Raw genomic sequence first — 25,308 nt, 5'->3', positions numbered from 1 at the left:
TTTAACTTGCAGCTAAAACTATATATTTTTTAATTTTAAAGAAAAAAGAAAGCAATATGGCATATGACAATTGCTGAATAAATATTTGAAAAAAGACGCACACCCTAATATGATTACATTTCTGTATGCTGTGTAGATTTTGCAAGAAATCTTTGTAGAAATTAATTTTGGCGCTACAAATAATATTGTGAATTTTTAGTTGTATTTTTAAGCACATTAGGGTGTCACTTAATTGAAATTTAAAAATATATAAAATCTATAAAAATATATATGTGCATATATTTTTTAATTTTATAGAAAGGACAAATAGTCATATGACAATCGCTAAAAAATTAGTTTGTAAAAAAAATACGCACACCCTAATATGAATACATTTCTGTATGCTTTGTAGAATCTGCAAGCAATTTTGAAAAATATAATTTTGGCGCTACAAATATTATATTAAAAAATATGATTTGTGTTTGTAGCAATATTAGGGTGTTACTTAATAAAAATTTTCAAGTTTATTGCAACTAAAAAAAAATTTTTAATTTATTAAAAAAGAAAGCAATGTCATAAGACAATTGAAAAAAAAATGTATATTTGAAAAAAAAAAAAACGCGCAGCTTAATATGATTGCATGAATACTGCTTAGAATTGACAGAAATCATGAAGAATATAATTAGCTATAATTGCTATTATTATGTTTTAGGGTTATAAATATATAAATATTATGAATTATTATTTGTATTTTTATGCACATTAAGTTGTTACTTGATCTCTTAAGTTCATTATATCTAAAAGGAGATTTTTTTTAATGAGATTCTTAAAGTTTATTGCAGCTAAAGAATATATGTTTTTAAATTTTATTAAAGTGAAAAATAATACTGATAGCAATATAGCATACAGTACTGTGCAAAATATTTTTGGTTGTTAGAAAATTCCGACGCATATAACAAGTATATAGTGGGTGTTTTAAAATAATTTAATGTCTATCTGTTATTTCCATTACATTTTATAATATGCGAACATTTTTGTCGAAGGACCGAACAACTAACTGTTATGATAAAAAGTTTACATGAAATTTCGTTGCCAAAACTTAAGAAATAATTTAAAAAGTTTAAAAAATAATTTATAGAAAAATAGCTGTAATTTCAAAAGCTCACACAAATGAGTTATTCTAATAAGAATTATGTTGCTTAAATGCTTGGCAATTACTCTTCGTATTATTGACTTACAGCTTGATACCGATACGAAATACTAAATGAAGTCAAACACTTATACACTTGCTTACCAAGTTAAAATTTAACGAATTCAGTACACAAAATTAATAAAACAAATAAAAATAGTAGCGTAAGTGCACCTTATAGCGTGAAATTATCGAAAGTCGATAACAGTTGCAGTTAATGTAGTGCAATAAATAGGTTGTGTGCAGCTGAAAGTAGTGTGCATATAGAAAACGTAGTTCAGTGAAATAATATTTTTTTTTAATTTAACTTCTATAATTGTAAATGTATTACAAGTATTAATATAAATAAATTTTCATTTGTAAGCAGTCTTTTAGAGCCTGCTACTACTTTTTATTGCACATATAATTGTATTTATGCTGATTTCTTTGTCAAAACGCTTGTGGCTGTACTTTTCTGAAACTTCTACGTCAACAAAAAATTGTATATTAACTCATCAGCGTTATTGCGCTGCTCAGCATAAATAAGCACGTCACTCAAGTATCCACCTTTTAACGGTTTTCAATATATCATGGCACTTTATGAACGCGCAAATGCAAAACATGAAAAAAAAAAATAAAAGCAACTCTTGAATTCTTAGAAGGCAAGCAGGAGTATGCGCTTACTTACATACATACATACATATGTAATGCTAATGCATGTAGCGCATAAGCCGCTAACTACTAGTCTCTGCGCCTTAAAAATCATTAAGCTGCGCCATGACGTTGACTCATCAACGACGCCTACTCAAAAAAATTACGAAAAAAACAAAATTAACATAAATGCAACCGTGCGGATTTATAAAGCTGATATGCAAAACAAATAAAATAAAAAATAAAACAACTACACAAGTATGATTTTTATAACAGACTGAGCGTTGTGTAGCTTGGATTTGTAATTTTTTTTTTTAATAAAATTTTTATTTTTCTCTTTAGTTTTTTTTCTTTAATTTTTTATATTCAATTTTTTTTTTAGTTTTTTATATGCAAAAAAAAATTTTTTTTAAATTTTATTTGCAACGTCATAATAGCTGTTTTCAGCACACAACAAATTTCTGTGTTGTCCACTTATACCTTGCGGTGTCGTTTCAGTTAATTTCTTAATAAACGTTGGCTCCGATCAAATAAATTCCCATTCTCATTAACATGAAAACGGCTGAAATGGCAAAAAATACTAAGCAAATCCTAAAACAAAAAATTGCAATTTCAGCAGTGCAAAAGCATTGCTGCGCTTTCGACGAAGGTAGCACAGAGTTGCAAAGGTATGCGCAGCCACAAAGCCTTGGCCGACAATACCAAGAAGTGCAAATATTTTCGCGCATTTTTATTTTGCTTTTATTTACACACTTCTACTGCCGCATAAAGCGTTTGTATAATTGCTGTCGCTGCCGCTTTTGCTATTGTTGTTGTTATTAAATTTATGCTGATGCTAAAACGCGCGCCAGCGGCATATAGAGTGGAAGAAAGCCGACACGAAAATGCAAATACTGCAACAGTAACCGAAAAATAACTCATTTTTTCGATAAACAATTCCTGGAAGTGCGGCGCGCGCATCAGCAAAAACACCAAAAGCAACAGCAACAGCAACAACAACAAAATACGACGGCACAGCCATTGGCGACCGTCCACATGGAGCCGGCAAGTAGCATAGCCGTCTACGCAGGCGTTCGACTTGTTGTTTTCATTAACTATTTCGTATGCATGTGTGTATGCACAACTCTATATGTGTGCGTTGTTATTGTTTGGCGCAGTGCAAAAAGTGCAAATAATAACAACAACAAAATGTGCTAAGGCAAAAAATGCTTACAGTTTTCGCTGCGCCTAAGTCAGTGTTGAGAACTGCAGGTTCAACACACTCGTCGCTGCGACACGAACACGGACGACTAATGTTGAACGCGGCGACGCTGTTGCGTTTTCTACATGCCACAAATGCGGTCAACAAGTATTTCTTTTTTCGACTTTTTTCAAAACAGATACATATTATCAATAACAAAATAAGCAATAAACTTGTTTAGAGCGCGTTCGGTAAAGAGTTGCAGCAAAGAGTCGCTCATAATAAAAGAGATTATGTGGAGAGTGCGGCAGCGCGCTGTAAAGTAGGCCAGCGAATTTGCGTTAGAATATAAAATGAGCGCGCTTTGGCGTTGCCGGAGATTTTCTAATGATCCGAGCAGAAATTGCGGCGGTTTAGTGCATATGACTTAAATTAGATTATACGTAGATCCAAGCGCCTACTTATTAAAAAAAAATATAAAATAAATAGACTCATTATAATTGAAAAATTCTAGCAGCGGAAAATCACTATCAAACTAGCATATTTTTGGAAAAATAAAAAACTACCTGGCGCATGTTCCAGCTACGGTTTATCTTGCTTGTAAGGCAGCTGCATACAAATTACAGCGTTAGTTTTATACCAAGATTTACCACATCAAAAATATGCTCGGGGTTGAACCGAGTTAGTAAAGATATCAAACAATTCGTAGCAAAGTGTGCATGATAATCGATGACGCGCTTATTGTAGTGCTTACATGAAACATAGTCTGTGCACATTAGTTGCTAAAAATAAAAAAAATTGAAACAGCTGCTCCGATATACGTGTTCGTGAGCTTCGGTTTCTCTTGCTTTTAAGGCAACTACAAACTACAACCTTAGTTTTTTAACCACATTTTTCACATAAAAAATATGCTAGAAGTTTGAAAATTTTCTGTCGAGGAGGAACCGAGTTAGTAAAGGTATAACATATAGATTTTTTTCGTCTAATTTCACAATTTGTCGTACGTCGTACTCGCTTGACTTTTCAGTTCTCACAGCAGTGTGATCTTGCTACTTTGTATGTAATATAACCTAAATTTGTTGTTGTGCGCATATGGCAACACTGGCAGACAGTTCCGCTTTGCCGAGTGCATTAGGCGTATAAAAGTCGCTGCTAACTTAGTGACCGAGCGAAAAATAAAACAAAAATCAAAAACAAAACTAAACGCAGTGTTGCAACAAAGACAACAAACGCCGCAGCACATAGGAAGTGCAATGTACATGTCGGGGCCCAAGTGGGTCGTAGAGTGTGCTGCAAAGCCAAGCGCAATAATGGCATGCGTTGCGTTCCAATGGAAACCCAAACAAAAATAATAATAACAACAACAACATATATGTATATTATGTATGTAAAGGTGTGCGTGTAATGGCATGCGATCAGTCAAAAAACACAATAACAACTTGAAAAATGTTGATTGCTTCCCATGACTTGGACGCCCGCTTGCTGATTGCTGCGGCAAAGCGGCGGGACGAACGCGCACCGCATGCTGTTGCATGCACCGTGTCAGGCTGTGGCGCATTCCTGTGGCATTTCAGTTTTATTTTTGCAGTTGTTTTTTCATGCCATCGCCACTGCGATGATGACGTTATGGCAAAATGTAACTGGATGCGCGGCGTGTGCGCGCACACATACGCACACGCACACCAAATGCCAGCAACTTGGCTGCTCGAAAAGACACAGTCACTCAGGAATGCCAACCGGTTGCTTGGCTAACTGACTAACCGGACGCTGCATAGTTGGCCAAGAAGAAGAACTAGAACAAGAATGAGAAAAAGAAAACGAAGAGGCAAAACGCGAGACGAGGTAGAAGCGCGGTCAGCAGGCGCACTGACTGGTACTGGCCGCATGCCAATGCCAAAACCAAAACAACAACACAGCGAATATGATCGTATTGATACAGCGACAGCATTCCCAGACTAGACAACAACAACAAGAAAATCAAGTTGAAAACAAAACAGCAGCAACAAGCAGTTAGCAAGCATAGAAGCAGCAGCTAAAATAGCCAGCAACCAACAACATTTAGACCAACAACAACCGCAACAACTAGTTGCAGCGACAATGTGAATGGACTCGGCTGACGACCCGCGTTGCGACGCCGACAGTGGTATGCGCTATAACAACAAAATACTGCAAAAGTAAGCAAAAAAACAAAAACAAAAAAGAAGCAGCGAAAAAGAGAAGACAAAACAAAAAGAAAAACTATAAAATACCAAATTGAACTTTAAAGCTTTTCCATGGAATTTTGCGCAGACGCACAGGAAGCAAAAATAATAAATGTTGTGGCATACAAAAAACAACAATAACAAGAAAGAAAAGCAACAACTGCAACTAATAATGTATTGCACCAATTTGACAACGGACACAGCAGCGGCATTAACAGCGTAGCGGCAATTAATGCTGCGTTGCTGACAGAAAGTGGCACACACACAAGCCTATGTATATACATATATATATGTATGCGCTAAGCAATGACGGTCCGACTGCCTGCCTGCCTTTGCAACATGCTTAATGAAAAAAGCGCCAAATAAAAGCAGCAGCAGTTAAAAGCTAGTAGCAGTAACGAAAGCAACAACAACAAATACCAACGAAAATAATAATAATGAAATAAATGACTTCCAAGAAATTTGCGGTGATTTTTTAAGACGCTTTAGCGTTGCAGCTAATTTATGTTTTAGCTGCATTTTTGCAGTGCGCGCTTGCTTTGATCCACCATTTTGATTTTTGGTTAATCGAATTGATGCTTAAAGCTTGTCGGTTATTGTTGTAGCAATCAAGTCGTGTTTAACGGAGCTTTTCCCACGTCTGCATATTTTTTAAGAATGTTGAGGGCAATGAGTTCTTTTTAAATTTCGAATTTTCCAAGTTTTTTTTTTTTTGAAAAATTTCTTTGTAAAGTTTTTAAAAATAATTTTCATAATTTCTTCTGTAGAAAATATTTTAGTAATATTTAAAAAAAATATGTTTTCTGTCAAAAATATTTAGTAATATTTTGCTAACATTTATTTAAATATTTTAGTAATATTTTTAAAAAATATTTAAGTAATATTTAAAAAAAAAGAATTCCTTCAAAAATATGTTTGTAGTATTTTGATAATATTTTTTTTAAATATTTAAGTACTATTATTTTAAGTATTTTTATAATATTTTTTAAAATATTTAAGTACTATTTTTAAAAAATATTATCAAAATACTACAAACATATTTTTGAAATAAAATTTTTTTTTTCCAAGCAAGATTGAAATTTTGTTTCTCAAACGTTTGGAATTAGCCGCTATTGCTGTTTGAAGTCGTGATACCGCATGGTGTTGCCAAGGTGCGCAACTGAGTTATTTATTTGCTTGAAATATTTTGAGTTTTAAAGGACCGCGATATTCGCTAGTGTTGCTAACGTGCTACTGCGTTATTTTTTTATTGCTATAGTTAAGATTTTTAATTAATTATATTTTTGTATTTTTATTTTATTTAACTTTCGTTATTGGTAATATTTTAGTTTACTTCGTTCAGAGTTGCGAGTTTTCTAATTGAAAAAAAAAAGTTCGATTAATAATTAAATTTTCAAAATTTGGGGTTAAAAATTGAAAATTTTAGTTAAAAATTTAGAATTAAAATTTACAAATTTAATTAAAAAAAAATTTAAAATTAATACTTAAAATTTTATATTTAAAATTTAATTTGAAAAACTAATTTTCAATTAAAATTGATTTTTATTGTCAAAGCGGAATTAAAAATTTAAAATTTTATTTAAATTCAAAATCGTAAAAAAAATTGATAAAATATTTTTTAATCAAAAATTAAAGTAAAAAATTAAAAAAGTATATTTTTCAAATCTAAAGCTGTATTGAGAAGGGAAAAAGGAGTTAAACTTCGTTTCAGTTTTATTAAAATTTTTTTTTACTGTTTTTCAATAATAACCAATATGGTGGCACACGAAGGAAGTACGTCAGCGCGAAATAATTTAAAATTCAAAAATAATTTTTAAAATTTTGTTAAACAATTTTTTTTAATTTTTAATTATTAAATTGGTATTAACATTTTTTCTTTCAATACGATATTTACATAGCATTAAAATTTTCATTTTCAAGTTTTAATCCGATTTTCGGGATTAACAATAATTTTTAGTTTTTCAATGCATTATTTGAGATTAAAAATTTGAAAATTACTTGAAAAGTTTTTTGGGGTTACAAAGTAAAAAAAAAATATTTTAAATATGAAATAAAGTGTATGTTTCATGCATTATTTGCAATCCTGATTTCGTTTTATAATTTTCGCTTATTCTATTTAGCTTAACTTGCCTTACCATATTTAAGTTATTTTTCTCAGCTTTGAATTATAATTTGTTTTTCTATTTCAATTTAAATGGTTTTATTTAGTTACAAATTTTTTTTCGTTTTCATAATTTTTATTTTGTTATTATTTCTTAATTGTTTTTTTTTTCTTAATTTTTCTTTATTTTTAAAATATTTTTGTTTGCTAAAATTTTTTTTATTATTTTTAAATTTTTTTTTGTACTATTACCCATAATGTCTCAAATTTTTTTATTTGTCTTAAATTTTTTTTATTACTTTTAAATCTTTTTTATTACTTCTTAAATTTTTTCATATTTTTAACCTTTTTTTGTATTATTCTTACTAAACTTTTTTATTATTTTTAAATTCGTACTATTTTTTTATTATAATATAATTTGATTTTGTATTTTAACACGTACACGCATACATACATATACACATACAAATGCATATGATCGCGCGTTGCACTTTCCACTCCACTCTTATAAAAAAAATCATGTGACGCTTTGAACCGCATTTTCTGTTAAATTTTACATTTCTAAAAAAAATGAAAAATTAAACTTCAAAAATTTTCCGTTGTTTTCAAAATAGAAATTTATTATAGTTTTCAGCCAGTCAACAATTTCAAAAATTTCCTGTAGATATTTTTTAAATATTATGTTGTGGATTTCGCAATAGCTTAGTTTTCTCGTTCCGCCTTCGTCGTCACACATTTCGTCTTAGTTTTCCGTCATTTTGAAAAATCAAACACAAAACAAAATTTACTTTCGAAAATTCGTGCAGTGAACCGGAGCTAAACAAATTTCGCCAACGCTTTAACCAATATCCTGTTGAGACAACAAATACGCTTTCAAACGCACTTTTCTGTGTCGTGCGTTTAGTATGCGTGTTGCGGTATTTAAGGCGTACGTGTGTTGTGAGCAAGAAAATTTATTGTTGTTTTACAATTTTTATACAAACTTTCTGCATAATTTAAAAGTAACTGACTTTCTTGCGAAATTTTACATTGACAATTTGTGCCGTCAGCCTAAAATCGTCAACGCAGACAGCAATATTTCGGTAAAATTAAACGTAAAATAAGTGAAGTAGCAAGCAATAATTGGAAAATTTTAAATTAAATTTTATTGTGAAAACCTGGTTAAGATCATGTTGAGGTATGTGTGTGCAAAACGTAGAGTTTTGTCATGTGTATGTGTGCATGTGGATGCGTGCATACTCTCATGCACATTAGTGCGCTATTTATTGGTCACTTAGTGGTTTTATGTTTTTACGCCTTAGAGTATGCTTTAAAAATGTAATTAGCACGCAAACATTTATGTAGGCGTAATTATTTTCGCAAACAACGCTACATACACATAGCTAGGGTTTATTGGCACACATTCAGCGTACTCTTAACAATTTTTAATAAAATTATATATAACATACTTTAAGGCGCTATACAGCACGAGCAGACTTGTGCGCGCTTTTGGCTTTACTGTTGTTGTTGTTGTTGTTTAGAAAATATGTTTAATGCGTTGGCAAATTGCTTACATTGCCTACTTTTAGGCGTATTTATTTTTTTTTAATTCAACACACTTTTAGGCGCTAAACAACACAAAACATACTCTCGCGTGTTGCTTTGACTGTATTGTTGCTGTAGTCTAGTAAATATGTTTAAATACATTGACAATTTTCACATATTGCCTACTTACAGGCGTATACTTTTAAGATTCGGCAATTTAAATTTAGTAAGTGTAAAAATTGGCAAACTTTTAGAGCAATAGACATTTTAGCAATCGCTTACACTCGTACTCTCCTATGCAGTTCCACTTTGTATTGTATATTTTTTGTTTTGTTTGGTCATTCTACACATACATACATACGCATTGTATATTTTTCGCTATATTGTCACACCTCCACAAATTTACTTCACTTATGCGTTGTTGTTGTTGTTGTTGTTGTTATGCATTGTTGTTGTTGTTGTTGTTTTATACTTCAACTTTTATCTCTTCTTTGTTCACAGCGTTTCGACATCGAAAATTCTTATTAGCGGCATACCGCTGCAAACGCGTTTCGAAGACATCGAACCTCTACTGAAGCCATATGGCATCGTCAAACAGTGTGAGGCTGTGTCTAGTAAGGACCCCAATACTCAGACTGTACATATAACATTCGAAAATCCCGATCAGGCTCAAAGGTATTACATTATGCAATTTTTTCTTTTCTTTTCTTTTCTTCATTTTATTATTTGGCACTTTTTTTTTTTTTGTTGTTTATTATTTTTTTATGTTGCCTCAATATTTTTGTTACATTTATGATTAGAGTTGCACTTTGTTAATTACATATTTCAAATATATTTTTGTTTTGTAATTTTTATTTTTTATTATGTTTATAATTTTTTCGCATTTGCATTTGCCATACGCATTTTCTTTCTTAACCCTTCGAAAAAATGTAATACGAGTGTTGAAACGGAGCTTTGAATGTTGCAGTTAAAACTTTACCGACCGATAGGCTTGTCTAACTAAGTTTATATATCTTTGAAATTCAAAATATTGGTTATTTTGGGTATTTTTTTTTTTAACAAAATTCTACAAATTTTTCGTGTTCATAAGTTTTTGACCGAAACTTTTTCTCTTGATGTGTTCCAAAATCTGCGTATTATCAAAATATAAAACATATATCAGGTACTTGGTCTCTATTAAAGAGCCGCAAGATTTGTAATATTTGATTTGGATAAAAGCAAAGATATATGTATAATGTGAGTCGTTGAGTCCGAGTACTCTTCGACTTTCGAACATTTTCGAATGTGTAATGAAACATATATATTTTCGCATTGTTTTTCATCAGCACGACAAAAATGCCAAGTCTACGAAAGAGCTAATCCAACTTTTAATTTTCTCTCGCTAATTACAGAGCTGCTGGCGGATTGAACGGTGTCGAATTTGAGGGCAACAAATTGCACGCCGAGCCATTGGATAAGAATCAACGTCGCACGAATCGTAATCAGCGCAATCCATATCCCGGTATGCCAGGACCCGGACGTCAAGCTGATTTTCCGCTGCGCATTCTTGTGCAAAGTGAAATGGTCGGCGCCATTATTGGCCGTCAAGGTATAACCATACGCACGATTACACAACAGAGCCATGCGCGTGTCGATGTGCATCGAAAGGAGAATGTCGGCTCGCTGGAAAAGGCGATCACCATTTATGGTAATCCGGAAAATTGCACGAACGCGTGCAAACGCATTTTGGAGGTGATGCAACAGGAGGCCATCTCAACGAATAAGGGGTGAGTAATGACATTAATATGAAGATCGCATGCCATAAAAGTAGTTGGTTCGAGCTTCACAACGAATTTTGAAATTAATTGAAAACTTGTAGCATAGTTTTATGAGCATATCAAAAATGATTTGTCCAACCTCTTTTTTTCTCTTGCTCTTTCTCTCTAATTCTCCAACAGTGACATATGCTTGAAGATTTTGGCCCATAACAATCTAATCGGTCGCATTATTGGTAAAAACGGTAATACGATCAAACGTATTATGCAGGATACGGATACGAAGATTACCGTTAGCTCCATAAACGATATCAATAGCTTCAATTTGGAACGTATCATTACGGTTAAGGGCGTAATCGATAATATGTCACGTGCCGAAGCGCAAATTAGTTCAAAACTACGTCAAAGCTATGAGAATGATTTGCAAGCAATGGCGCCACAAAGCCTAATGTTCCCTGGCCTCCATCCGATGGCCATGATGTCGACACCCGGCAATGGTATGGTCTTCAATCCAAGCATGCCATATCAATCGTGCCCGGGCTTCCCGATGTCCAAGACACCGGCTAGTGTGGTACCGCCCGTCTTCCCCAACGATATGCAGGAGACCACATACCTCTACATACCGAACAATGCGGTGGGCGCGATTATCGGCACCAAAGGCTCCTACATACGCAGTGTCATGCGTTTCTCCAATGCCTCGCTAAAGATCGCACCAATCGACAACGATAAGCCGGCCGAGCAGCAAACCGAACGCAAAGTGACAATCGTCGGCACACCCGAAGGCCAATGGAAAGCCCAATATATGATTTTCGAAAAAATGCGGGAAGAGGGCTTCATGTGCGGCACCGAAGATGTACGACTAACAGTCGAAATTATGGTAGCCAGTTCACAGGTGCGTAGCAAAATAACTAAACCACAAAAACTTAACATGCTGTATTTAATAATGCATTTTTGTGAACACTATAGGTCGGTCGAATAATCGGCAAGGGCGGCCAAAATGTGCGCGACTTGCAACGCGTTACTGGCAGTGTTATCAAGCTACCAGAGCATGCGGTGGCGCCAGCATCGGGTGGCGATGAAGAGACTCCCGTCCATATAATCGGGCAGTTCTACAGCGTACAGGTAAGCAGGCAAAAAACAAAAAAAAAAAAATGCATATGTTTTTATTTACGAATTTAATTGCATAAAAATATTGTGTTTGTTTTTGTAGTCGGCACAGCGACGCATACGCGCGATGATGATGTCGACGAATCCGCCACCGGTCACCAAAAAACAGAAAGCCGCCAAGGAGCAAACCGCCGCCGCCGCCGCTGCAGCAGCTGCTGCCGCTGCCGGCAGTGGGACTCAGCAGCTGCAGCAGCAGCAAGTAACACAACAGCAGCAGCAGCAACAACAACAACATCAACTGCAGCAGCAGCCGCCGCAACAACAACAACAACAGCAGCAGCAGTCGCCGCCGCAGCAACAACAACAGCCACCTGCGTCAAGTCAGTAAGCAAAGTAGTAGAAAAAAAAACACAATTAAAAATTATAAATGCGTTTCAAACGTTTTGTTGAAACTACTAATATTTTTTATTTTTATTATTATTATTTTTTTTTATTAAATTAAATGCAGAGAAATGTGTATGATGATGATGTATTTAGGTTTTCTAATATACTATTAACATAATTATTAAATATATATTGCTTTTTTAAACAACAACGCTGATGAGTCAACGTTGTGGTTGTTAATATATAAACCATATTGCTGAGTAAATGCTGATGACAGAAATGATGATGAGCACAGAAATAGTAAAGAGTGGTAAATTTCCATAGGAGCAGCAGAAAAAGCAAACGAAAATAATAGTAATTTACAACAAAACCTAAAATAACAACAAACAAAACATATATAAACAAAATTTGAAGTCCAATGAATTACAAAAAAAAAAATTAAATTGATGCAAAAAATGGAAAATACACAACACACTGAGGAAAATATTTAGCAACACTAACAGCAAATAAACATACTTGTAAAAACAACAACAACACATTTGTTCGCTTTTATAGCAAATGGAAAGCACGCAGTGTCGCTTTTTTAAACGCCAACAAAAAATAAAAATCAATTTTGAATAAAAACTAATTTTGTATAGTAACCAAATTGTATAATAAAAATCGCGTGTAAATTCCACATAATAAATTGTTAAAAAAAAAAATAATTTAGACCCAAATGTCAGCAGATACACACATTTGCAATATTAAAAACAAAATCTATAAAATAGTAGCTGTAACCAAAATTCAAAAACAAAAATTTCATGCGCAGACACTGTTAAAACAGCTGGAGCCCACCAACACTGAAAAGAATACAGTGCGACAACAAAAAAATTAGAAACGTCAACGCTGCATATGATAAAGATTGAAAAAATAAATATAGTGAATGCAAAACTGCAAAAATTAAAGGAAAAAACCAAAAAAAAAATAAATAAAATAATAAACCGGCGTGAAAAGTTCCATTTAGCGAAACAATATGAATTTGCAGAACAAAACAAACATTAAAAAATATATATATATGTAACGGTTGCATTAAAGCATATTTAAAAATAATACAAAAGTAACATTTTCGAAAAGCGATTAAAAAAGTTTTAATAATTTTTGAAAAACAAAACAAAAATATTTAAACTGCAAAAATTAGTATATTTCAAAAATTACAATTTCAGTGTAATTTATGATTTCAAAAATATATGCAAACACATGATTGAAACAGACTAAAACAGCAAAATAAAAAAATTTAATCTTTTACATAAATTTTTTTTTTCAAAAATTTGGTTTTTCAAAAATAAATGCAAACACATACTAAAACAGCAAAATAAAAACCTTAAATTATTAACGTAATTTTATGTCAAGTGAACACACTGAAATCAAAGTTTAAAGATATTATATAAATAAATATAAAATATCGTTTTTTGGTAAAAAAAATTAAAATAATTTGATTACCGTTATAAACGCGCTTTTAAGCGCAAAATAAATAGAGAAAAATTGCAAAAGTCAAACCACATAACTGTTCTAAACTAAATAACGAAAAATATACGGTTTCACAAAATAAAAAAAAATACAAAATTTTATAAAATTTACGTGGAAGTGAGAAATCGCTTACAGAAAATAGCGACAAAAACAAAATGACCAAAAATCAAACTATTCTTGTTTAAACATATGCAGTGTACGTTGCGCATCAATTCATAAAAAAACCAAAATTGAACAATAAAAATTTGGCAGCATTAAAAATAAAAAACAATAATGCAAAAAAGTTAATTATTGCAAAATGTACAATAACAATTTTCTATTTTTGCAAGCAAAGCAGATAAATTAAAGACATTATAAATAAAATATTTAACATAAATATAGTTTGGCGAAATTGAAAAATGTGTGTGCAAAAATCAACCAAAAATGGCAATACAATAATGAGCTGCACGCGGTAGCAAATCTTTCTTTAGAGCAAAAATAAAAAATTAAGCTGGAAGTAAGAATGCTAATAAAAAATTGAGAACACTACATAAAAAGTGCAGTCGCATGTGGTATACAATACTCGACTTCGAAAAAATATTTTTGTTTAAAATAAAAATTATAAAAAAATTTATTTTCTTATTTAATTTTTTAGTTTTTTTTCAATATTTATATTTTTTTTAATTGTATTACAAACTGCAAACACAAAAATTGTTACAAATTTAGTACTTTAAAAATTTTTTTAATTATTTTTTTTTTTATTTGTATTACAACTTGCAAAAACGTAAATTGTGTAAGTTTAGCATTTTAAAATTTTTTTATTTGTGTTACCACTAACAAAAAAATTTTTTTTTTCAAGTGTAGCATAGCAATAATTTTTTTAAATTTGTATTACCACTACTAAAAATAAAAATTTCTTCAATATTTTAAAAGGCTTACACAAACTGCAACATTATCAAGCAAGCGCTGCCACACTTTTTTTTTGCAGTCACTTAATTTTTTATTAGCAAACTAACTTACTGCAAAAATCAACTACATATATTCCGTCGTAATTTTGAGAGACACGCGAAAAGTCAGCGAACAAAGAGCAAATGTGTTCCTACAAAATTTAGTGGTATAAAAGAATAAAAACAAAACAATAACAAGGTTGGCAGTAAATTGCTGTAACTTTGTGTTACTAGCGTCAGCCTAGCAGGTATATTACACTAAATTAACCGAAAGTAACTACTTGAACAACTAGTTCCATTGAAAAAGTTTCTACATATTTAATTTTTTTTTTGCGTCTAGTGAGAAATGTTAATTGCGTTTGCCTTGAAACGGTGCTGAAATGTTTTAATTGCATACAGACTAGTATGAAAAATGTTGTTTAATATGAGTATAATGATTAAAGTAAAGTAAATAATTCCTTTTTTTTATAAAACACACTTAAATTTTAAATTAATTTTACATATACATATATACATATATAAATATATTGTTTTTTTTTTTTTGTTTTTAATGCAATTGACAGTTACAATAAATAAGCTACGCTAATTGCTTACCCAAAACAGTTAGAGCGCTAAAATGCGAAAAATATAATAATTAATTAATAAAAATAATATTTTAGAATTATAATAATTTTGTTACATGTTAAATATGTTTTCCGCCTTGCCCTAAGCATTTTTTTTATTCACTTTTTAAATTAGTTTCAGCATTATTTACAATAAATATTTATATATTATACATGCATACATATAACTGTCATATGAAAAGTAACTGTAAAACATAGTATACGCTGTAGCAAGTGGTGGCAATTAGTCGTTAAAAAAACGAAGAAGAAAAAATAGTTAAACCAAACAAGACACTTACACTTAGTAAATTTATTAATGAGCAGCAAACAATCAAACAAACAAAACAATCAACTTGCATGCCAACAAACCAATAGTTTAATGTGAAAAAATAGAAATAAAATAGTTTTTTTTTTGTAAACAATAGCAGAAATATTAACAGATTTTGCAAAGCAAAAACAAAAAAAAATATTTTTACCGCAATTTTTACTAGTAACCACAGTAGTGTGCAGACAATAGCCCGAGTTAATGCAAAATAAAGTAGCCTATAATAGTCCTTAAACTACCTAAATAGCCAAGCTGAACTTATTGTTTTTTTTTTTAATAAATATATAACAATACCATATACATACTTACATTTATGCATAAATAGTTTATTAAAGAAATGTATAAACAAAATAGCGCCGTCTAAAGACACATTTACCTACATACGCATATATTTGTACATACATACAATAAATACATATACATAGCCGCAATTTTACATACATACATACATAAAACCCAGAGTATATTAATGAAACAAAAAAAAAAAAAAACTAAATAAACAAAAAAATAAAATAAATTTATTGCAAGTTATACACACATAATTAATAAATATACCAATACAATAGTATACTGCAGCAAATTACTATATTTAATTACTTGAAATTACACAATATAACATAATTTACACAATAACAATATTTTAACGACATATATTTTCTATTGTTGTAATCGTTTTCTACATAATATTAACATATTCAATACATAAATACAAAATACAAACAAAATAAATCATCATATATAATTAATTACTGTTATTCAGTGTAGCTAATGCATTAACTACTTTTTAAGTACAAATAGTTTCGAATTTTTTGCTATGAAAAATTTCATTGATGTACGGTAATTGCAACTATTTGCATGCGGGGGTTAATATTTTGCAAAAAAAAAAAATACTCTATACAATTTTTAAAAAATATTAATTTTTGGTAAAAGCTTGCAATGAAACATTAATAGGATGTAACTTAATTTTTTTCACTGAATCACAAACACGAAAACATACTGTCAAAACACTAAAACAACTTTTTTCGACAAAAAAAAACTTTCAAAATGTTTCAAACAAAAAATATTGCATTTGCATTGGTGCCGACGGTTGCAGTGGCAGACGAGCAATTAAAATTTTGAAAAATCTATAAAAATCAAAATAATTAACTAATTAAATCATTTAGTATGTTACTAGCATTATGCCAGCGACACAATATAACCTGTAAGCTCTAACGATATTTTAGCGAGTTTTCAAATATTTGCATATTATTATAATTGTTTATATAATACCAATGTTATTAGATCTTGTAAACTTTATCGTTATTTTTCATAGACTTTTCTGTTATAATATTATTTTAATTTTTTTTTTTTAACATTAATGTAATTATAGCCTGCAAACTGTATCATTATTTCAAACGCATTTTTACATTACTTTCATATTTTTATGTTATATAATATTAATGTTACTGCCACAGCAACCGACGCCATGCAAAATTCATTAATAAAATTAAAAAGAAACCTTTCGGCAAAACGCATAAGCAAAAAAAAATCTCAAAATTATCGATAATAATAAAACATTACAGCAAATAGCAGGCAAATTTAACGATAAAAAAAAAAAAATAAAAACATTACAACAAATAGCAGACAATTGTAGGCAACAAGAAAGTACTACTAATTTTAGTTTCTAATAAAGGGTGTTTTCTTAAACTAAAAATTGTACGAACTAAAAATGCTGAAAAATTGTTGTTGTGAAAGCAAAAGATGTTAATGTTGAATAAAAGCGAAAAAGAATGATTGAATTAACGCAAATAATTACCTCAATATAAGTGCATTATCTTCTTATTATAAAGGAAAATTAAAAGTAAACAAAAAAAATTAATAAAATTTAAAATACCACGAAAATTCGATGATAAAACAATAAAATTTAATTAAAAAAATTAAAACTAATAATGAATAACAAACCAATTTAAAACATAAACATACATATATTGCCCGAAATAAAACATGAAAAGTAGTAAAAATAAGAAAACAAAACCGTTATCAAGCATAATTGTTGCAAAGAAAACAATTACATATATACCGACAATTAGTGTATATAAACATTATTTGCTAAGGAATGCACCAAATTGGACAACAGGCAAATTAAAAATAAAAAATAAAAACAAAAACAACAACAGCATTACAACAAAACAATGACCGGAAATACACTGCACGACTTTAAAGTTATCGATACAAGTTTAGCAACTGCAAAGCTAATTCAAAGGCATAGTCAACGGTAACGGTAACTATTAACAACAAATGCGCATATCAATAAAAATTTAAACGTATGAAATTTAAGCAAAATATTTTAAACATACAACAAAAAACAGTGTAGATCACAAACAGCGCACGTCACAAATAGCCAGGACATAGATCAAAACATAATGTGAAAAGATCACCACACAATTGACGCTCAAACGATAAATGTCAATTTAAGCAAAAAATAATTGACACAAACACAGTAAAACACAGCATTAATGCAGAGAGTTGTGGAACGGCGCTGCAACGAAATTGCGCAAATGAAAAGAGAGGCGAGCGTTATTTAAATAAGTGGCGGCAAAGTTGAGTAAACGCAAAGAAAAAAAATAAAGTAAAAACTAGCGAACTTGGTAGCTTAAACGTATCGGAAACAACAACAAAGCAATCGAAGCTATATTTACACTAGATTATACAGATATTTTCAGCTGAAATTTTTACGCTTATGAAAATTTTTCAGTAGCATATTTCGCTGTCACTGAAGCAGCTGCTTTTTTAAGTTACGCTCTTTGCACTTTTCGCTAGCATAGCTTGTTTGTGCGCGCATTAGCGGCATGTCGCATGTTGCATGTCGAAATGTGTAAAAACGCAATTCTGTTTGGCGATTGCAATTAGTCGTTGTACAAGCCGTTGCACTGTCATTTACTCGAAAAAAAAGCGTTTACCCGCTATTGTACCGATTGAAATAACAAAACGAAAGCCGATTCAAATACCAAAAAACAAAAAGTTCTAATACTAAAGATTTTAAAAGTTTGAAGAATATGAATTGTGAAAAATATTTTCGCGTGAAGTTAGAAATCAGTTTATTTTTACTAATATAGTATTGTTTAATGGGTAGAGCGATTGCAAGCAAACGAGTGTAAACGCTGTAAGCAAACGAATCTTAAAAATAAAAAAATGCAAGAAGCGTGTATGTAGTGAAATAACAACAACAGCAAGCGAACTACAACAAAAATTGCATGGTGCACCATGACTACGCCAATTTCGAAGCGATTCAAATTGAATAAAGTGTGTATATAATATTTTGTAGGTATACCTTTTATATATATATTTTTAAAAAATATATATTTATAAAATTTACGATAAATATATAAGATTTTGTTGAAATTGTTTTTTCTCGCTCATTATAACTAAGAAACCAAAAAAAAAAAAAACATACAAACATTCTTACAAGAACAAAACGAATGAGCTGAGAAATTTGAGTAAATCGAAACTAAACTGTTTTTATGCGGAAAATGTACGGGTAATATATATATTGTAGGCTATATTTTCTTTAATATATTATATATATTAAGAAAACAAAAAGAATTAGGCAGAGAGTTCAAGGAAAAACAAGTCAAAGCGTGGACAAAGTTCGAACAAAACTTCAACAAGAGTTTCAACCAAAATGCAACTAAATTTGAGAAGAACTATACAATTAAAAAAAAATACATATGAAAAAATCCTACATGCAAAACAAACAAAAATTAATAACTGTCAAATAGCTAGGCGCAATGTCAAAATAAACAGCTGTTAAGCTGTAAAACATTAAAACGACAACGACATGCGCGCTTATAACCAACCAACAGTGACAACAAACCCAGCTAGTAACGCCAACAAAAACATGTCCGACACGATTTTGTCCAAACTTTACGACTGCGTTAGAGATAAAAAAATATGTAAGGCAAAATTTTACAAATATTTGCATTTCGAAAAAGAAATTTAAAAATACTGCGTAGATTTCATAGAAATCGAAAGTATATTTTACAAACTTATACGAGTATACAAAGTAACTTGGGGTATAAAAAAAACAAAAAAAATCATACATATATTTTGAAAACATTTTTTTTTTTTTGTTAAAAGGCAACTTATAGATATTATTGCAAAAAAAATGAAAGAAGTGAAAAGTTATGTTGTGAGAGCGTAAAGCGCACGTAAATATTAAATTATGAAATAAAAATTAATAATAATACTACGTAGTACGCGTTTGCTGGCATTTATAGGTGGTGAAACCAAGATTTATTTATTAGTATTTAGAGGCTATATTTATATCGTTTTTCTGCAAAGAGAGGAGAGTGGTAATGGCACAATGCGTGAACATTTTCAAAAACAACTTCACAGTAAGCTAAAAACGTATACAAAACTTAAACTGCTTTTTAAGAAAAACAATTTTTTTTTTTTGAAATTTAGAAAATGACTAATAATACTTACTTTTCACTAATAAGAGCACGAAAAATATTTTCAAAAATTATTTTCTATACAACAACGTACTTTTTCAGTAAACGAAACATAAAAAACTATGCTTTAAATATGTTTCTAGCTTAAGCTTTGCACAAGTGGAACACAGACGTATCAGTTACGAAGCAAGTTGTGCAAGCAAGCGAAAGTGAGTGAGATTTGCGCAAACGCTTGTGTTGACTAAAAAACTGCAGTGAGATATGCGCTAATATAGCGACCCGGCAAATAAAAGTTGACTTAAGACATGGAATGCCCAAAAAATTAACAAAAATAAGCGAACGTATGTGTTTTGTAAAATCAGCGAGTTAAAGATGGTTTAAATTTGTTATTTAGCGGTGCCAAGTACTGATAAAATGTAAGTTTCATAAAATTTCTTTGAAATCTTCACTGATTTTAAAAACAATATGTTAAAAATTTTAATTTAAAAAAAAAAGAATTCAATTCCCATGCAATTTTAATAAAACATTACAAATTTTAAGCACTTAAATACTCTAAACAGTAAAGTCTAAATTTTACTTGTGCTATGCTAATTAATAGAAAAATGTTTGTCTAACAGAATTTATATTTTAAATTGAAAACTTAAAAAAACTTTTACTTGCGATATTTTATTATTATTTAGCGCAGCTTTGGAAAAATATACATTTGAAAATTTTTTATTACGAATTCCGCTACTTTACACTACTTTTTACCATAACTTCTACATCTAACAATTCAAATAGCGTTTGCTGACAGTTTACGAATTTGTTGTCGTTTTAATGACAGTTTTATGCAATTTTTGCACATTTTCTTACTGCAGCTACAGCCGTCATGCAACATTATTTTCTTGCGAATAGGTTTTTTATGTAATTTCTACAGGCAAATAAAAACTAAAACTAAAAAATTCTTTACTTTTACTTCACGCCATCATGCAGATTCGTGTAGAATTTTATGAATTTTCAATTATAGAATCGTACAAAAACGAGTACAAAATATAATTATTTAAAAAATAACGAAATTTGAATTTTTTTTAAATGAAAAAAAAAACTATATATAATAACAGTTAGTTTATAGTAAGTAGGAAAGCAGAAAGCGTATACACTTTTTAGTATATTTGGTTGATGTAGAACAGTACATACATATAACTGTACTTGTTAAGCAAGATGAATGCAAATAATGAAAAACGTATCAATATAGCAACAACAACGGCAACAACAAACAAAAATCAGACATTTACTGCATAAATACTAATAAAAATTTAAAAGCAAGAGGAATTTAAAGGAACCGGCCGCAAAAACGCAAAGTATAGCATCAAGCAGGACAACATAGAGTATGCGACAGTTAAGAAAAAAAAAACAAAAACACACAAAAACGTTAAAGAAAAATATATCTATAAGCTAGAACAAACCAACCAATCTAAGCCCAACCAGACAAAACGCTAATTACTAAAACAGCAGCGACAGTAATGTAACTATACCAAAATTGACAAAACAGCACTTGCTGCTTTTTGAGTGTGCTGAGCGTAATATAGCCAATGTTTTATGCAATGCGTATAGAACAACAAAGCATAAGACGCTTGAAATAAAAAACGCGTTGCAAATAAAAGCAGCGAGATATTAAAAAAGCACGCTCTAAAAGCAAAAACATAAAAATACACATACAGAGTAATAAAAAAAAAGTAAAAATAATTGTATAATAACAAATACTAAATAAAGTAGTAAACCAATAAAGGCAAAAAACACGACTAAACTGTATATGCATATTTGCAGTTTTAGTTTTACAAAAATAGTTTGTAAAAAAGCAAACAAACAACTAAAAGAAACGTGTTTTCTACACTGCCCAAATCAGGAAATTTTTATTTTTTTTGAAAATTAAATACATAAATGATGGCATTTCAAAGATAAAAGCTTAAGAAAACCAGAAAAGTTGCTAAAAAATATTAAACAACCAAAAACATACAAAAATACAATAAATGTTTGATGTAAGAACACTTATAAAACACTTAAATGCTGTACCAACAGATTTGTTATAAAAAAAATACAACATAAAATATACAAAAATGAAACATATTAATTAAACAAAATAAAATTTAAACTTTAATATTTAGCTAATAAGTTAAAAAGCATACATAAAGCATATAACTTAAACAGAAACATAAGAATTGACACAGCAACACCGATAGCACCGTTGTACTAGTAAACAAAAACAAAGCAACACAAAACAATAATATAAATAACAAAAATAAAATATCAAAAAAAAAATCTAATAATAGTAATAAAAAGTATAATTGAAATGAAATGAAAAGTAAAGTCAGGAAACAGCAGTAAATTATGTAACAACAACACAGACATATAAAAAAACGCATGTGAAAAAAAAAAAAAATTTATAAAATATATATTTACAGTTTTGGTTTGTAATAACTACTAAACACTATATAATAATAGAGCTAGCAGCAGAAATAACTTGTAAACGTAAGTGCAAAATTGCAAAATGTAAGTAAATAAAGCAGTTATAAAAAAGAAAATCAGCAAACAACGTAACTCTGTAAAATTTGCTAATAAAAAACAAAAGAAATTTAAATATAAAAAATAAATATTTATTAGCGCTTAACAAACAAATTATTAGTTTACAAATTGCAGCAAGCAAAAATCGAAATTAAACGCTTTACAACACTAAACACAGCGGTATTTACAGCAGGTTTGTGGTGTAAACGCGTCATAATGCATTACAATTAGTGACAGCTGGCGAAATGCAACGGCAAATTGTAATTTGCGCTGCAAAGAGTTTATTACCACATTTTGCAATAAACAAAATGCTGCTGAGCACATTAAAAATATATATGTACTATATATAAGCTACAATATAAAGATTAATGAAAAAATACACCAACCAAAAAACAAAAACAAAAACAAAAAAAAAATAAGTATAACAAACAACAGTTACACATACATAAGATTGCGTAAATATTTTCTTAACATTATCTGCGCTAAAATTTTAATTATTGTATTTTTGTCAATTTTAATGTATGCATATACTAACAAAAACTACATTTTACAAACAACGATAGTTTTTTTCGAAAATTTTTTGCAACTTTATTTTAGTTATTATTTGTATGACTTGTAATAGCCACGTAATGCATGAAAATGCGTGTAAAATGTTGACGCGCTAATTGCCTGGAGACTGAACTACATTTTTTTTAATTGGTGCCGACAATATTTTGCACATACATTCATGCACACATCAAACCACAACAACAACAACAACAAAAAATTATATATACATATACAGTTAAATACATACAAAAAATAATAATATAAAATAAAATATATATATACTATATACATATTACCACATACTATATAAATGTAATAATTGAAGAAAATAATAATTTTACATAATAAAACAATTATATATAAAAGCAAGCATACAAGAAAAACAAAAACAAAATAATAAAATAATAATAACAAATTAGTGTTATGCATATAAACAAAACAGACATATTAAAATATGTTTATACAAATTCTCCTATATTTTGTATGTTTACTTTAATTAATTAAATATTACGTAATTAAAACATAGAATTTATATACACGTAAAATGGAAATGAGCTAGTTTTTCTATAATGCAAACATAAATTGTCATATATACTAAACACATATATAAAAAGCGCATTTTTTAATAATAATTTGCTATTTAATTTAAAAAAAAAAAACGCATAATGTCAGCAAAAATTTGAAAAAAAGAGGTTAAAGCAAATAGTGTTGTTTAACAACAAGCAGTAATTAACGGCATTTTGTCAAAGCCAGCGGTTAAAGAAAATAGACAAAAACTGTTAAAATGTAAAATTTCGCTGTTGCAAATAACACTCTTGGAAATTAAATTTAAATAATAATCAACTGAAACATACGATTATCAACGATTTTTATAATTCGCATGTTAACTTCTTTAATGTAAACACTATATATATATTTGTTCTGTTTTAATCTTTCAAAACAAAAACGTATTTTGCATTTACAAATAACGTTCAAACATACAAACAAAAATATATATACAAAAATACAATAATAAATAACTATAATATTGTAAACCCTTTATGTCTATCAAAAAAAAAAAAACACACAAAAACAACAAAGTTATGAAAAAAAAAATAATATTCAAAGATGTGTATGTAACTATATAAACAAGCATTGCAACTATAATGAAACTAATAATAGTTAAAGCAGCGGGTGGAAGTGGAGCTGGTTAAAATCAAAACTCATAAGTAATGTTGTACAAATTGCACATACATACATACATACACACACATTTGTGTTCGTGTGCAACGCGCATGCGTTTGTACATTCGTATATTTTCATTAGTTTGCAACATATACGACCTTGCTGGCGTTTGCCGCTGCAACTTGGCATGCGTGCCTTGTTTAAGTTTCGGTTTTACGCAACTCCACCGGCGCGTTGTACGGCGACGTAGCGCCGGCTAACGGTTTCTCTGTGTGATAGTAGTTTATAATTAAAGCCGTTTGCGGGCCTGCGCATGCGTACAACGCGCTGCATTAATTTTAATTGAAAATGTATCAAGTTTATATAATATTATGTTTATACATTTTTTTTTTATAATAATAAATAAAACTTATTTACTATATACTTTACTTACTATTATAATATAAATATTACCAAGCTTTTTTTTTTAATTTACTTACCGCAGCATAAGCATCCATGATTACTTATGTATGAAATAAAATATTTGGTTTTTCATTTGTATTTATAAACAATACTTGCGCATTTTCTTTTCTTCTTAAAAAAATTAGCTATGTTTTACTTTTTAATAAGTATTTGCTTTTTCAAATTGTATTTTTTTTTGTTTTTATTTTTATATACAAAACTACGAAATGCAAAAATTTAGCGTAAACAATTTAATATGTAATTTTTATTGCTCTAAAATGTTTTTATTTTACTTGTTTTGTGCGAAAATTATTTGTGAGTCGGAAAAGTTTAAATTATTAAGCAACGTACAATGTAATTGAAAGTAAAGTAGTTGTAAATTGTATTAAATGCAATTGTAGTGGGGGAGAAAATGTATGTTTATGAAAAGATTATATTATTATTATTTTTTATGAAGATTATAATATAAAAGAAACGATGAAAACTAAATTTACGCTAATTAAGTAATGCTAACTAAAGGCAAACATATTAAAAAACAAAAAAATACAAAAAAATCGTAAAACTCAAAAAACTGCAGAATTAAAAGATTTGTTTTTGTGTAAAAATCTTATATATTTTTTGTGGCTAAAAAAAATATAAGAAAAAAACGAAAAACTCTGACTTTTTATTTTAATATTTATTTCAGTTATTACATTGAATACTGATTTTTTTCGAAGGCAAGTATTATTTATTTATTGCCGGATTTTTTGCACATTGAATGCTGATTTTTTTCGAA

The 25,308-nt window shown here is 29.6% G+C and overlaps 1 protein-coding gene across 6 annotated transcripts in view; it reads left to right on the top strand.

The window, feature by feature from the left end:
- Imp (IGF-II mRNA-binding protein) overlaps nucleotides 1–24,003 on the top strand; it is a 54,235-nt gene extending 30,232 nt beyond the window's left edge. For 3 of the 6 annotated variants that reach the window (XM_070110758.1, XM_036377004.2, XM_036377002.2), the window contains 5 exons: nucleotides 9,306–9,479; nucleotides 10,196–10,570; nucleotides 10,742–11,450; nucleotides 11,525–11,680; nucleotides 11,769–24,003. In XM_070110758.1, coding sequence (XP_069966859.1) covers nucleotides 9,306–9,479; nucleotides 10,196–10,570; nucleotides 10,742–11,450; nucleotides 11,525–11,680; nucleotides 11,769–12,053 — 1,699 coding nt within the window. In that variant the 3' untranslated portion in view covers nucleotides 12,054–24,003. Of the gene's footprint in view, nucleotides 1–7,879; nucleotides 8,458–9,305; nucleotides 9,480–10,195; nucleotides 10,571–10,741; nucleotides 11,451–11,524; nucleotides 11,681–11,768 lie in introns of those variants that run through there. The other 3 variants (XM_070110759.1, XM_036377009.2, XM_036377006.2) reach the window with 2 other exon arrangements.
- Nucleotides 24,004–25,308: the final 1,305 nt, after the last annotated feature.

This window comes from Bactrocera oleae, chromosome 5, assembly GCF_042242935.1.
Source record: "Bactrocera oleae isolate idBacOlea1 chromosome 5, idBacOlea1, whole genome shotgun sequence".
Classification (NCBI taxonomy): domain Eukaryota; kingdom Metazoa; phylum Arthropoda; class Insecta; order Diptera; family Tephritidae; genus Bactrocera; species Bactrocera oleae.
The sequence above is the reverse complement of the archived record's forward strand: the minus strand, read 5'-3'. Positions and strand labels throughout refer to the sequence as shown.